The 14,684-nt window shown below is 35.3% G+C and overlaps 1 protein-coding gene across 1 annotated transcript in view; it reads right to left on the bottom strand.

Moving 5' to 3' along the window:
- Positions 1–3,095: 3,095 nt before the first annotated feature.
- Positions 3,096–14,684, bottom strand: part of RNPC3 (RNA-binding region (RNP1, RRM) containing 3) — a 145,077-nt gene continuing 133,488 nt past the window's right edge. Inside the window, exons 4-17 of the mRNA XM_009884916.1 lie at positions 14,290–14,329; positions 13,489–13,536; positions 12,211–12,329; positions 10,968–11,048; positions 10,363–10,474; positions 9,796–9,864; positions 8,198–8,346; positions 7,097–7,222; positions 6,057–6,193; positions 5,200–5,361; positions 4,928–5,022; positions 4,790–4,848; positions 4,122–4,254; positions 3,096–3,165 (exon numbers count right to left, since the gene is read on the bottom strand). Of these exons, the coding sequence (XP_009883218.1) occupies positions 3,106–3,165; positions 4,122–4,254; positions 4,790–4,848; positions 4,928–5,022; positions 5,200–5,361; positions 6,057–6,193; positions 7,097–7,222; positions 8,198–8,346; positions 9,796–9,864; positions 10,363–10,474; positions 10,968–11,048; positions 12,211–12,329; positions 13,489–13,536; positions 14,290–14,329 (1,390 nt within the window). The 3' untranslated portion in view covers positions 3,096–3,105. The remainder of the gene's footprint in view (positions 3,166–4,121; positions 4,255–4,789; positions 4,849–4,927; positions 5,023–5,199; positions 5,362–6,056; positions 6,194–7,096; positions 7,223–8,197; positions 8,347–9,795; positions 9,865–10,362; positions 10,475–10,967; positions 11,049–12,210; positions 12,330–13,488; positions 13,537–14,289; positions 14,330–14,684) is intronic.

Raw genomic sequence — 14,684 nt, 5'->3', positions numbered from 1 at the left:
TAAAACACGTAAACTCCTCCCCACACCTACTCTACAAAAACTTAGATATAGTTGAGTGCTACGGGAAACATTGCACAAAAAAAGGATACAACAAGAAAGGATACACTCTGCATGACAGTATTACTGCAGTATATACGCAGGAATGTTTCTAAAGAAGAACAGCAGAATGTGGTTTAATTTTACTTGATTCTCAGTATTGCACATACATAACTTTATGCTACCTATCAAAAGCATATATGCCTCTTCGATAAAACACAGTTTTGATCACTTATGGGATTTAATGAAAGCTGATGAGTCCAACACTAAACTTCATATTCAAAATTAAATACATTTTCTTCATAACTTGAACTATTAGGACAACACCAGATTTTTCTGTCTCATTAATTCTCCTTCAGGTCTTTGCTATTTTAAAGACTCACTCCATCAAGTACAAAACCCAAACATCTTTCCATTCAATGCAGGCTTTCAAGTCACTTCTTCCCTATGAAGAAGCGGGGACTTCTCAACATCAGTTTCTTCTACATAACCTTTCTCCCAAAAAGCTGTATTTTTCCTACAGAAAAAGTAGTCACCCCAAGTATCAACTGAAATTTTTTGCCAGTCCATCACAAAAAAGACATTTCAGCCAGCAAGGAGTTACATAGTATTTTTATAAACCATATGGATTATTTTCGCTACAAAGGATAAAACCTTTGTAGACAAAATACTGAAAAAAAAAAAAAAAATGTTTGCAATGGCATTCATTAACACAGCTTCTTCCTGTTTAAAAATAATGACAAGTTTAATTTTTGTCAATTTAGTTGTTAAAAAAAATAAAATAATAATAATAACAACAACACTGACACATGGGATACAGATCAAATTTAAAGTCCCTCAAGTGTTTGCATAAACTTGTTTATGTGCATATTTATCTTTCAAATGAGATTCTGACACTGTTCTTCCTTACAGACTCACATTTCTATAATGAATTTTTGCATCATAAATCAGCATCCATCAGAGTATTCCAGCAGGATCAGGAAAACATAGTCACGCAGAAATAGGGTTCAGTTTCATCATTAGTTGGGACATGAAATAAATATTTGTAATTAAACCTCATGGATCCCTAAAAATTATTATTAGTCTATGGCACATTCTGTGATCTTCACATACAAATGGCCAAGGTAAGGAAGAAGTTCTGCCCATGATACGTTAAACCAATGACAATAGAGTAACTCCTGCAGACTTTCAGGTGCACAGATAAATCATACATAAGTACATGTCCACTCACTCTAAAAAAAGCTTCCGAGTTGACCATCAACATGATTAATAACCAAATAACACGTCATTATTTTCTTTATGTAATTCAAGTATTATTTAGCATGTTTATTGAAGTCAGAATTAGATTTAATTGGTATTTATTAATTGGAAAGATATGGAATTCCTAAAAGCAGAAATGTGTTCAGACTTCATTTATAAGGCTTTCCAACCAACAGCTAAAATACTTCAGGTTTCTTTTTTGCATTTAAAGAAACCTTAGTAATTTTATTCTTAGTAGAAACCGGATAAAATAATATAAATACAATTTTTTTTCCTAACATGGAAGGAGAAAAGAACAAGACTGAAACATTCCCATAAATCCTTGTTCTTAATAGAATACTTGAGCCAAGGCTTATTTGTCTCTTTTCAATGACCAATACAGAGGAATGCCTGTAAAATAAGCGATCTTTAATTTGATAAAATAAAATAGAGATTTTGCAAACCACAAATCAATAACTGAAAACAGAAAGTGGTAAGACCAAAGAGAATCTCAGAAGTGAGGGAAACAAGCTCAAATATAACCTGATGAAAAAATCCTTCGACAACTGACAGAACAAGAAACCCACAATTAAAATAACTGTTCTAAATAGAAATACTACGCTCACAATAATCATACTATGGGATATCCAATCAATTTTTACAAAATCAAAACCAGCTGTTCACATCCTTTTTTTCAAACTTCAGTTTTTTTTCCAAAGTAACAATGATCAAAACATCCAGATTAAAAACACATCATAGAGTAAGTAGAATGTTTCAGAAGCATTCAGCCTAATCTTTCAGTTCACTTGGTCTCAGGTGGAGGCATAACCGGAGTGATGCCCAACTGTAATCTGTAATTAAGCTAAATACCCTTTAAATTTGAGCTAGCTGATCAATCAGAGGGTGCAGATTGAGAAATAAGTGCTTCTAACTCGTGTACCAGTTACTTCACATGCTAATTTGAGACAGTTCACTACTCTAATGTCTTTAGGCCATGAAAATCCTCACAGTTAAATTAGAGCTGATTTTGCTTCAGTTACTCTCATATAAAGCAAATATTTAGAGTAAGCAGTAGTGAAGTAAAGCTATACAATAGGACATAAAATTTGTGATTACTTTCTGCTAAAAGTTACTTTCCCATCAATTTTAGACAATAATGCCAAAAATCAGGACCTATGCATTCCACAAAGGAAGCCTTGATCAATGCAACATTAAGTAGCACTTTCTGACACAATATCCTTTCCTAAATCAGGCAAATTTAAAGGATGCTGCCACAGTACTAAGTGCTAACTTTCTAAAGTTAGGAAAGCCAAAGGTCCTTTACAGAGCTAGTAGAAGTGAGTTGATTGCTGGAAACCATTCTTCAGGATCACTTTACAATGGCAGGGACAGCAGGGGAATAAGAAAAGAGGCAACTCTTTTCAAACCCCAAACCCCAGAAGATTTAGTACTAAAAGGTAAGTGGATCAGCTTCCACAGAGTTATTCTCCACAGCTCCTCACATCAAGGATCAGAGAAACTGACAACTATCCTAGGATACCAGGATTATGGAAATGGCAGTCTCTGAGTTTCTAACAGAGGAAGAAGCAACGTGTTAAACTCACACCAACTATATAACTTGCATTCTGGTTTTCTGATATAAGTGCGTGTTTAAGAAAAGAAAATTGTATGGAAAATTCCCCCTCCACCATCACTATTTCTAAAGCAGCCATTAAAAAGATAATAAATAAAAACAAACAAAAAAACCCTTAACAAAACAAATGAACAAAAACCCCAGCCTATTTCTTTATTTTTATTTTGAGGCAGAGAATCCATACCTTGTGCAGTGTTCTACTTTTTTCTTTTCCCTTCATTGGCATCCTGTTTTGGTCTAGCTGAACGAGCAAATTGCTGAGATTCCGTTAAGGACTACAAGTGTCAATGATAAAGAGGCCAATCAAGAAGCAAAAAAGTATTATTTCAGCAAAAGATAGTTTAAGAAGCAGCCTTTATCTGTGAATCAATTCTACTACAGTATTAAATATTATAACAACAGCATCTATTAGTCAAAGATTAGGACCTCACTCATCTGCAGTACAAAAAAATCTAAGAGAATCCGCTCAAGAGTTGACAGTACCAGGTAAATAAAGAGAAGTAATCAGGAATGAGTTAGGTGCAAAGAGAATAACTGCAGCAGGATAAATGCTTGATATTTAATCCTCCATCCCAGCAAGTTAATCTCACAACTTTGATGTCTGTCTCAGTGGGTACTTGGGAAGAAATAAGCTAAAATGAAGAGAGGTTGGGATAAGCAAGAAATAAACAATGAAACACTTAAGTGAAAAATAAGAAAGGAAAAGAAGAGATTTAAAACTTACAGATAAAAAACAGGGCAATGCAATTGGAAAGTATAGAAATCCCAACTTGTTACACTGCCCCAAACAGTAACTGACAGTTCCAGCTGGAGAAGCAGTCCAAATAGAGACAACTGACCCCGATAGGAACGTTTCTTTATGTTCTTGATTCTGCAAACATAGGTTTAACCAAGTCAAAAAAACGTACTTAATTGAAAGTCATACAAGCTACATTATCTTTTGCCTTGAGTTCGCAGTATGAAAGAGCTAAGACGAGAAGTAAATTTTATTGTCTTAAACAAAGCACATTTACTTTCCTATTTCAGAAGACGTGCCTCTATATATTTTTCAGTTATAAAATTAACAATATTACACTATGCTATGCTGCCTGGTTTTCTTAAGGTATTACCTCTTTCCATAGACTTCTAATAAGTAGAACACAATGACAGCAAAACTAGAGACTGACAGACAGATTACAAAGAATATAATGTAAATGTTTGAGGAAAAAGATACAACCACCATGGGTTTTTCAAATAAGACATATCCATTTGCTTCTTTTAAAGCTTTAGCAGCTGCCTTTTCATTAGGAAGTCCAATGAAAGCCTGTCCCTTCATACGGCCTTCTTTCATCAAACGTATATCAAACCTAGAGGCAAAATTGAGAATTGGCAATTACTCATGTTTAACCACACTTTTATATTTCACAGTACAAATGTAATTCTTATGCTTCAAGCTGGATAAAATGCAGAAACAAAAACAAAGCCTACAAGCAGGAATTATATCATTGGAAGCCACTTTGCCTGGGAAAACCATTTCGTAAAAATGATGTTAGACTGCAGGATGGCAAATTGGCGTGCAACTGTAGTAAATATGACACATGCAAAACAATCAGATATGCACAATCATCTACACTGTTCATTCTGTGTCTCCCAGCCAATAAACAGTAAATTTGGTAATAAAAATATAAGGGCAAAACAATAGGGTCTTCAGACACTGTTCAAAAAATAATTCCACTTCTGTACTTGTGATAGATGAAGATTTTCAGACGAAAGGCATTTTTTCTTTATGCAGAAGCACAAAGAAAAAAGTAAAGATGATTAGTTTTTAAATCACAATTTTCACCAATACTATAGAAGTGAACATAAAGGGCTTAACTTTAACCAAGTATCAAATTAACTTACATATTTCGTTCTACTTCTGACTGGAAGTCAACATATCTTCCAAAAATGAATTTGAGATCCTGAAATTAAAGGGTAGGTATAAGAGGAAAGCTGATAAAAAGCCCCTTTGATAAATATTTAATTTGCTTGTTTACCTACCTTTTCTTGAACTTGTTTAGCTAAATTCTTCACATATATCCTGCAATTTGGATCACCTGGCTCATAGTTTTTGAAAACAGAAAATTTTTCCATTTCTTGAAGAAGACAGAAAAACAGACAGTGTTTTAGGTCATTTAATTACTTTGTATTTTTGCTCAGTATAAAATAAGCAAATTGAATATATGATCAATTAATAAAGGAATACTTATTTAAACTAATTATTTCAACAAATCAAAGAGCTATTATTAGACAACTTATTCTCACAGCTGTACCTTCTCTAGAAAGTCTATTTTTTTCAAGATCCCTTCGAGAAATAAATTCTGATGGTATTTCATCATCCTCTTCTTCAGTTTCCATTTTATCATTTGAGCTAGGAGCTGGAAAAATCCTTCCAAAACCTGTATTATTGACTTCTTCTGTGGTTGCATGAAGGTCTGAAATTTCAACACATTATGTAAGTGGTTTGTATGTTTATTCACTATAGGATCAACAGCAAGCAAAGAAGTATACCCCTTCCAGTAATATTTTAACATAGTAGACTTTGCAAAGCAATTTGAACAGATCCTTAAAGAAATGTGTCTTAATCTCTGGTTTGACAAACACACCTGCTCTATATGGTCCTACAAAATCAACTGTACTACAAATAAAAGCGCATGCCAGTTAAAGTAAAACTAGCCTTGCTGCTCAAGCCTGTATCTATTTCAATGGTTTATCTAATTTTCATTCAGAGAAACTGTATATTACTGTAAAGTGCCAAGAAACACAGACTGACCATAACCCTATAAGAAACCATCACACCTCATTGCTATTATTTGCCAGCATTTTTATAGCAGATAATCAGTGCATCACAGAGAATGAGTTGGCAACCACTTGAATGCTGCTCTCTAAGAGCCAGAAAAGGAAAATCTGAAATTAGCCTGATATATTCAGTTACATTATATAACACTGAGAATGCATTTGTAACACAAATGCAAAGATGCAAGTTGGCGTTCTTAAACCCTGATGTATACTATTTATGAAAGCTCCAATACAAAACAAGAAAAGAATTCCCAGGCGTAAACTTTAGCAGCCTTCTACACACCGAAACATGAATTTATATTAAATACATTTGGAGTACAATCTCTCTTACCATTTTTTTCTTCCTTTTCTGAGTTTATCTGAAGAACAGCTGGGATGTCAGTAGTAATATGGAACTCAATTTTTTTATGACCTACATGCTGTGGCTGCTCAAAGACATCTGAAGGTGACAGCGTAGGGTGCAAATTACTGTTTAAAACAACAACATGTTAACTAAAGAGTCAGACACTGATGAATGCATAGTCAAATACAAGATCTCTTCCAGATAGATTTTATGCTGTTGTTTACCACAAATACATGAGTTCTCCATTTCATAAATTTCACCCAATGCAGTTCAAGGTGATTAAAATACTGCAAATACAGTAGGTATGGCTGTCAGTGAGAGCAAAACCAAGAATTACATACCACATAACAGTATAGACAGGCACTTATGAAAATATTTATCAGTAACATAAATACAAAAAAAACCCCACAACTGGCTTTGCTGCTGCTCTCATATAGTGTATAAAATGTACCAAGTTTTCCAAAAATATAACCAACCGCTTGGAGGAAGAAGGCAGCTGTTAGTAAAAATGTGTTCACAATTGATCATTGCTACATAGAAATACTACACTGGTATCTACTGGGCCATAGTACTGCAGTTTCAAAAAACAACGTTATTTAAAACCAAGTCAGTTTTTATTCTTCCAGTATCATCCTTTTAAAAAATTATTTTAAATTTTAAGAAGTATCCCAAACAATAGATCCAGATTGCTTCTGTCACGGCTGTGATATGAAATTGATTTTCTTTTTTATAAAAAAGGGATTTGTATTAGTTTGAAAGCAAGAAGCACAGAGCTTGAACCAGGCACACTTTACAGATTAAGGCTGTTGAGCAGACTTGAGTTGAAATTACATTAATACTTGGACTTTTAGAGCAATAAAGTCAAGTGTGAGGATAAGGGAAGACGAACTCTACTGCCAAATTTACGTATCAGTGAAGAATGCTTGTTTTAAAACAGTAACACTAAAGCAAACACGATAAAGAGAACATCCTTTAGTAAAAGAAATAATCTTTTGAAAAACTGCAAAGAACACAGAAATAATACAAACCTGTGGGGAGTACACACAGGAACATTCAATAAGTCTTTAATTCTTTGCTTTTTTCTAACACCACGCCTCTTTGTGTTTATTGGTCTTTTAGGCTGAAGCGTTGCTAATTCCATCAACTTGGTCATTCTATTTCAAACAAAATTTAAAACCAAAGTGGTTTACAGTTTATTTGAAAATACTGATTTTGAAAACCCTCCCCCTTCCTTAAAGCCCTTGAAATACAACTTTTCAGAATACGGCTATAAATCTAGCTACCCTAAGACCAAAACTACATTAATAAACTATAACACGTAGCAAATCAATACACACAGCACTTAAATGACCAATCAAAATCGTAATGAGTTCAGTGATGCCCCTTCCTTCCCTTAGCATGCACCTAATTAAGAAACTGAAGCTGCAGAAATGCTAAGAAGCCCAAAGCTGAATATTTTTTAATAATACTATTTCCACTCAACAGGAGTGGTTTTTTTCCAAATGCATGTATTTTTCTGAATGTAGCATGGGGGCTTTCTGATTTCTTTTCAGTTTAAATAGTAAATGAAGAAAATTGCTTCTTCATTTAGCATTAGTTTAAAGATTAAAAAAAAAAACCCCGAACAGCTATTATGCAATTCAGTCCCAAAACTGTAAAAGAATCCTCAGTCCATACAACCTCCCATTATTATTACTCTTAGCAATACCCACTGATGTACAATGTTTCCAAAATGTTTTTATTTTGGAAGTCAGAGTGCACATATGACTCAGGCTGAGTAGTTTACTCAGCAAAGATGCGGAAAAATGAAGAATTTAGAAAACAAACTAATTATTGCTTCCTTCCATCTGCACTCTCTCTTCATTCTGAGTTTTTGTTTTGTTGGGGTTTTGGACATGGGAACAAATGATAATTTCCATACCATTTGGCCATTTGCCATCTCTTACTGTGATTCAAAACAGCACTGTCCTGTTTTTAAGTCACTCTGGAGCTTCCTTAAGCATTGGGAAATATTATCTATTTACTGCAAATATTAACAGATTCCACTATTTGCTGAACTAGAAGCTAGAAAGTAAAAACACCACTTTAAAAAAAGCCCAAAAGCTTACAAATTACTCTAAAACGCATACCTCTCCTTTTCCTCCTCATTATCACTTTCATATTCTGATTCATCTCCGCTAGATACTTGCTCTTCTTCCTCTTCAGGCAAAGGAGGCTCTTCAGGAGGCAGAGGTGGGATTGGGGGAGGTGGCACAGGCACTGGTAGATACTCTTCATACTAATTGTGGGGAAAAAGTTTTTTTAAAAAAAGTAACTACACATTTTAAGAAAAATACCCTACATATCCTGTTTTCCTTTACATAATAAAAACACTCAAAGCAATAAATTAGAAGATGACAAGAAGCATTTTTTAAAGCAGGTTTATAGGGATCTATATGCTATTTTGCTAAACTACATTACTAATGAAAACTTTCCAAAAGAAAACAATTTGCTGCTTTCTGAAGTGTAACAGTGAATGAAGCAACCATGGCCCTCGGTTTTTACTTTACACTCAGCTTTAAGAACACTCCTGAGAGGAATGTGTTCAAAACATATGGAAGGAGGCCTAAGCTCCCAAGCTATCTCAGTTTCTACGCTGAACCTTCCACCACCTATCAAAGTTACATTTCTATTTCTGTAAGGAGCGAGGATTTCATGAAAGGATGCAGTCTCAATGAAAAAACTGCTAAAAGCACATATAAGGAATTCCCTACGTACAAAATGATCTCCAGCCAATTATAGTAACAATCTTACTACACTTAACAGGTACTTTTATACACCACCAGTTCCATAAGGCACTGATGTCTCCTGGCATTAGAAATACTCTGTGCTGTTTAGAAACTGCTCTATGAATTTCAAGGACTGGCTTCTCACCTCACTACTCTTTTTTGCATGACCATTAAATTCACAGTGCTTAATCTGGCACAATACTAGGCAACAAGTAAAATTATCTCCAGAAAATCAGCGTGAATTCATTTATTGGATAGATTTATTTCATGTTTCTCCTTCCCAGCTAGGTCCTGTTATTAGAAGCAGGTGTTCTGTCAGGGCAAACACAAAGTGTAGTGGAGCACAACTTCACTATATCCAAATACTGTAGTTATCACTATTAATGCAAGTCCTCAGTTGCTCTATCTTCTGCTGGCAGTCAGTTAAACTACGCTATCACAGACACAGAGAACTGAGACCACAGAGTTGGTATTTCTATTTGTCTTCAGAAACAGCTCCCCCTAAGCCTCTGCCAGTTTCCCTCAACCCTGCCTCTTAAAAAAACGTTCTGGAGACAGAGCAAGTTAAATCCAAAAGCACTGTATAATCTCATTAACAATCTGAATCTAATCAGAACTCCAAAGAAACACAGGGATCAAAAGAACTTAACACATCTTTGTAAGGCAACGGGCTAATGGTATTCTTAATTTCCTGTATCTGTAACAGGAAAAACTCAACAGCTTGAACTATTCCAGTGCTACTGTCATACATACATATTTCTTTGTTCTAAGTATAGATATAAAGGTTTCTTTAAACGACTAACATGCATATCTTACCCAATGAAATGCAGCAGTATTTGCTATCATCTAGAGATTTCTCCAACTTTTAGAAGTTTGAACTTAGATCGCCGATCATGTTGCTAACATTTTAAATTGTGAATCCGTTTTACAGTACTTAAAACATATATTAAAAAAGTTACCATGGGAGGGCGAGCAGTAATTGGTCCAAAAGGTGGAGGAAGATTCATTTTATTCATAAGATGAAGTACCTGAAATGATTAAAGAGAAGCAAGATTTCCTTTAAATAAATAATTAAAGGAAAATAGTTCCTTGCTAGGTAGCATAGCAAATAACTTCTGGCAGATGTAAACCAGCATAATTTTAATGAAGACACAACTACATCGGTCTATTAATGTGAAAGCCTGCACTTGAGATCCAATACTACTTGAGGTCCAATTGCAGTTTTTAGGTTGCAAAAAAGGCTAATCGAAAAAAGTAAAGCATTGTCTCAGAACGAAAATCCAAGTACTCGAGTCACACCTAATTAGGAAGATCATAACCAGTTAAGTCTGCAGTGTCGATGAACAGTTACATCTGGTCAATGAAATCTTACTATCTCAACATAGTAAAAAATTAACATTGGTTAACACTATCACAGGAAAACTTAATATTTACTATGACAAAAAATATTTTTGTGGGTAATTAAAAGAGGAAAAAGGAGACGATTTTATTTTTATACTTTCTTTTTTTGCCATTTTTTTACTTACCTGGACATAAAATTTGGGCACACTTGCCAAGGCATTTGCTATATTTGCTAGAATTGTACTTGAAGGTGGTGGATACAAATATTTGAGACAAGAATTGATGGGAAAGGTGAGGCTGAAAAAAAAGATTGAAAACAAGGAATCTTAGCACCATTGTCACATAATGAATGACAACAATTAATGATTACTAGAGGTTTAACTATTCATTACATCTGAAGTATCACTGAAATATTACTTTTTCCCTTAGAACAGTTTTGGGGCACTTATACCTCTGGAAAAACAAAAGTCAACAGTATTCTGCTGTTACCACTGGGATAACCTATTCAGTCCTCCAACTCTTCCTGAGAGAGTAATGCCTCGTGCTAGGAGGTTATTATGCAATCCACAACTTCACGGCTCAAAGCACAAGTTGCTACTCAACTGTGAGGATTCTAAACTTGAAGAACTAAAATTTCATCTTTAGGACAATTCCTACAGCTATGCATGTAGAACAGTTGCAAACAAAACAAGAGAGAATGCAGCACACTACATTTGCTCTTGTTCAACAGCGCATAACTCTTATGTAAAAATAACAGAATAAAGTAACGATAACAAAAAAAAGCACTAACCCATGGTTAGGTGCAATTCCAGTCTCAATTTTAACACAGCTTGGTTCTTTCTTCTCTTCGTCTTTCACTGGTTCTTCTGAACTGAAAAGTAATTTAGCGTTAACAACAGGGCAAAATTTAAGTGCCTTATATAATGTATGAAATATGTTTAACCTCACATATTAAAAGAAATATATTAGTATAGTATTTTTAACCTCTTTTATCAATGGCATTACTACAGCCATTATTAATTCTTAAGAATTAACACATGTACATACTTACAGTAGCTAGACTTCTGAGGCCTACATAAATAAATATTTAAGCAGATTTAAGTAAGTCTCCCTATATTTAAATACTTCTAACTTAAATCTACTCACAGGAAAAGAACTAAAATTACTTCATGTTGCTCTTTGTTCAGAGACTGCATAAAAACAAAGGTGTTTAATATCGATTTGTTCATGTTCAGAGTGGAATAAATAACTTAAAACCCCTATAGTTGATTTTAATTCAGCACTGTCACATAGCTTCTATCACTTAGTTACATATTACACAGTAAACTTAAAAAAGTAAGTTGCATAGTTAGGCTTTCAACTAAGTACCTGATAGACTACTGAAACCCAAACTATCACAGTCTTTGGTCACACTAACATTAGGATTCATTGACTGCTTTTTTTTTTTTAAATATGCAATATTCTTTAACTATTTGAAGAGAGACTTGGACACTTTTGTTTGTTCTGCTCATTCTTCTAGCTCGATATGTGCAGATCAGTTCCAGCCTAGAAGCCAGTGGCTATAATGGTATAGTCTTATACAGTTATGCTAGCAGGTGCCTGACTCTCTATTAGATTAGAAAGAAACATCAGGAAAGCACTGCATGCACTGTTCAACAGCAAAAGAAAATTAGAATCCTGACACAAAAAAAAAAACAGAAGAGTTTTTTTAAACATGGGGAACCTGTGCAACACAGAGGTCAGCTTACACAGACTGGAGTCTTGCTCTGTAAATGAGAACAAACAGGACCTTCTGTTGATTAAAGATATTAGTAACTATAGAAATAAGGACGGGAATTATTACATGATGATATTGAATGAAACAAAACTAATGGGAGGAAGGCAGTCACTTATCTATAGATCTGAAACTGCCTGTTAACACTTCTAAATGGTTACGATTTATCCTTTGACTTAACAGTACTATGAACGTATCATGAATACAGAATTTCCTTTCCTTGACCACAAACACAGAAACTAAATTATTATGAACCTACCTTTTACACTTCTCTGAGACAGAAGGCTGGCTAAGTACCTGCACGCTATCTTGTTCCTTTGCAAATTCAACAACTAAGGTGTGACCTAAAAGTTTCAGCTGATGCAGTCTTGACAAAGCCTTCAAATAATTATAATAGAAAAAAAGAAAGAAAGGGAAGAGGAAAAACATCAGAATTATTTCAAAGCATAACTGTTTTTTCTTTGGTTGGCAAACTCGCCATAGGATGCCATCCCAACTGCTTTAAGCTAAGTCTGTGCCAGTACAGGCACAGGTAGCTCCGTACCGCTCCTGCATTCACAGCACTGCTTTTAGCAGCCTCTTTCCTGCTAGCAGGAAGGAAAAAGATGAGGCTGCGCAACTAGAACCACTGAAGAGACTTAGGTCATCTGAACACAGTAGCAAGACTATAGCCTTAACAATGATACTTATTACATAGTAAATAGCCTAGTAAATGTCTATGATTTCAAGTAACCAGATTCTTGTTCATGAACTACAAACATGCTGAAGTCTACTAGTAATAGCTGGGAATTTTAAAATCAAGATTCTTAACAGTGACACTAGGAAGCTCCAGCATTCTGCAAGTCCAGACCCTGAGGGGCTGCTAACAATTGACACAAAGTAACCTAAATTCACAGCTGTTCACCTCATGCTGTCTTTGTAACTTTTTTGAGTAGTACTTTACAGCATGACCTAAAAAAAATAAAAGCAACACCAAAAAAACCCCAACAACAGCATAAGAGGGAATTTCAGGACACAGGCTTTCTGCCAGATTCATATTTAAAAAGCATTATTAGTATTACCTTCTTGGCATCCATGTCCCCCATTAACATGGTAGCTTTCTTTTGCTTATCAAAGTTGGGCATTCAAGGCAGTCTTGAATTGAGTACATCGCTATGTCTGAATTTTATGGCAAATATGCAATTATGCAGGAGACAAGTAAATTATGTTTGGTTTATAGCTTACATATAAATGCACACACACCCTAGACAAGGCCCTGATCAGTCTCAACTCATGTAAGTTTGCCATGTTCTAAATGACAGGTTGGATCAGAAGACTTCTACAAGACCCTTCCAACCTACCTTTCTTATGACTCTACAGAAACATTCACTTTATCAAATCCTTCAAGCGCTCCCTGAAACAGAACTCTAATATTACACTGCTTTCCATTTTTTTCCCCAACACTGAGCACTAGATGATGCATAAAACATTTTAGAGCAGAACTGGCAACTCGGAAAAGTGCTTTCCTAAAACATTCAATAACAAACTCAATACAAACCTTCACAGCTGCATTTTCAGTAGGAAAGGTAGCAAATGCGGTATGTTTCTAGAAAAGAAAAGAAAATTATCATATTGAATTCAAGTAAAAAGGGTAAGAAATTGCATTTAAAATATATATCCACAAGCAATTAGTAAATTCAAGTTTACGTTTTTGGAAGCTTCCAGATAGTAGTCATTTAAGTCCTATATAAGGCAAAGGTGAAGGACTAAGGAAATTTTTTTGAAGTATTTAGGACAAGCATCTCCTGCATTAAAAAACTGAGATAGGAATTCAGCAGTTTGAGGAATATAGGAAAACAATCATTTCTTTTCTAGTGAGCAAAAGCCATCCTAAACTGCAAACAAGTACATATTGATAAAAAAGTTTAAACCTCTTTTCAAAAAAGGAAATTTATTTCAGCACCTCTCAGCAGAACATGTTCATCAAAGCAGCTCCTAGAAGTGTTACTTTTCCTGTTGCAAAAGTCATAACTATTGTTATGCTCTGAAAGTTTGGATGGTTTCTAACTAACATTTTCCCTTACTTTTTAAGTACAAAAAAAACCCTTAAACTTATCAAATTAGATCTAAATCTCACAGAACACGCAGATCACCTTAACCTTAAATTTAACACATTTTATTACTTCATCTTGCCACTACATGATGGGGTATTAAAAACCCAAAAGATTAATAATGCTATCAGAAAAATTGTAATGAAGTCAGTATTTTTAATATTCTATAAAAGAAAGCATGACCCTGACGTAAGCTGCAGACATCATTTATCTGCAAGTTCTGCAGGAATACAAAGCTCTTCCCAAACCGCATTCTTCACCAAACAGATACTCCTATGTTTCTGTAATCTAGAAGAAAAAAGTAAAGATCTCAAGAGATAAAACTGCGAAACTGCATCCCTACATCTCCAACAGACACTTCTGCACTGCCTTCCCACAGCCTTATTCCTAACAACAAGCGAGGCCAAAGCTGCGGGCAAGGGCACAGGACTTGCAGCCGACGGGGAGACGGGACCCCCGTGACAAACGCTCTCCCGACCACACCGCCTCGGCCCGCCGCGCCTCTCCCGGCACCGGCACCGCTCCCGCTCCGCCCCGGGCGGGGAGAAGGAAGAGCCCTGACCCGGCAACCACGCTCACCCCTTCTCCCTGCGGCCCGCTCCCCCACCCCTGAGGCGCGGCAAGCGGCCCAGGGCGGCGGCAG

This window comes from Charadrius vociferus, unplaced genomic scaffold (genome assembly GCF_000708025.1).
Source record: "Charadrius vociferus isolate BGI_N301 unplaced genomic scaffold, ASM70802v2 scaffold163, whole genome shotgun sequence".
Taxonomy (NCBI): Eukaryota; Metazoa; Chordata; class Aves; order Charadriiformes; family Charadriidae; genus Charadrius; species Charadrius vociferus.
This window is presented reverse-complemented; position numbering and strand designations above follow the sequence as displayed.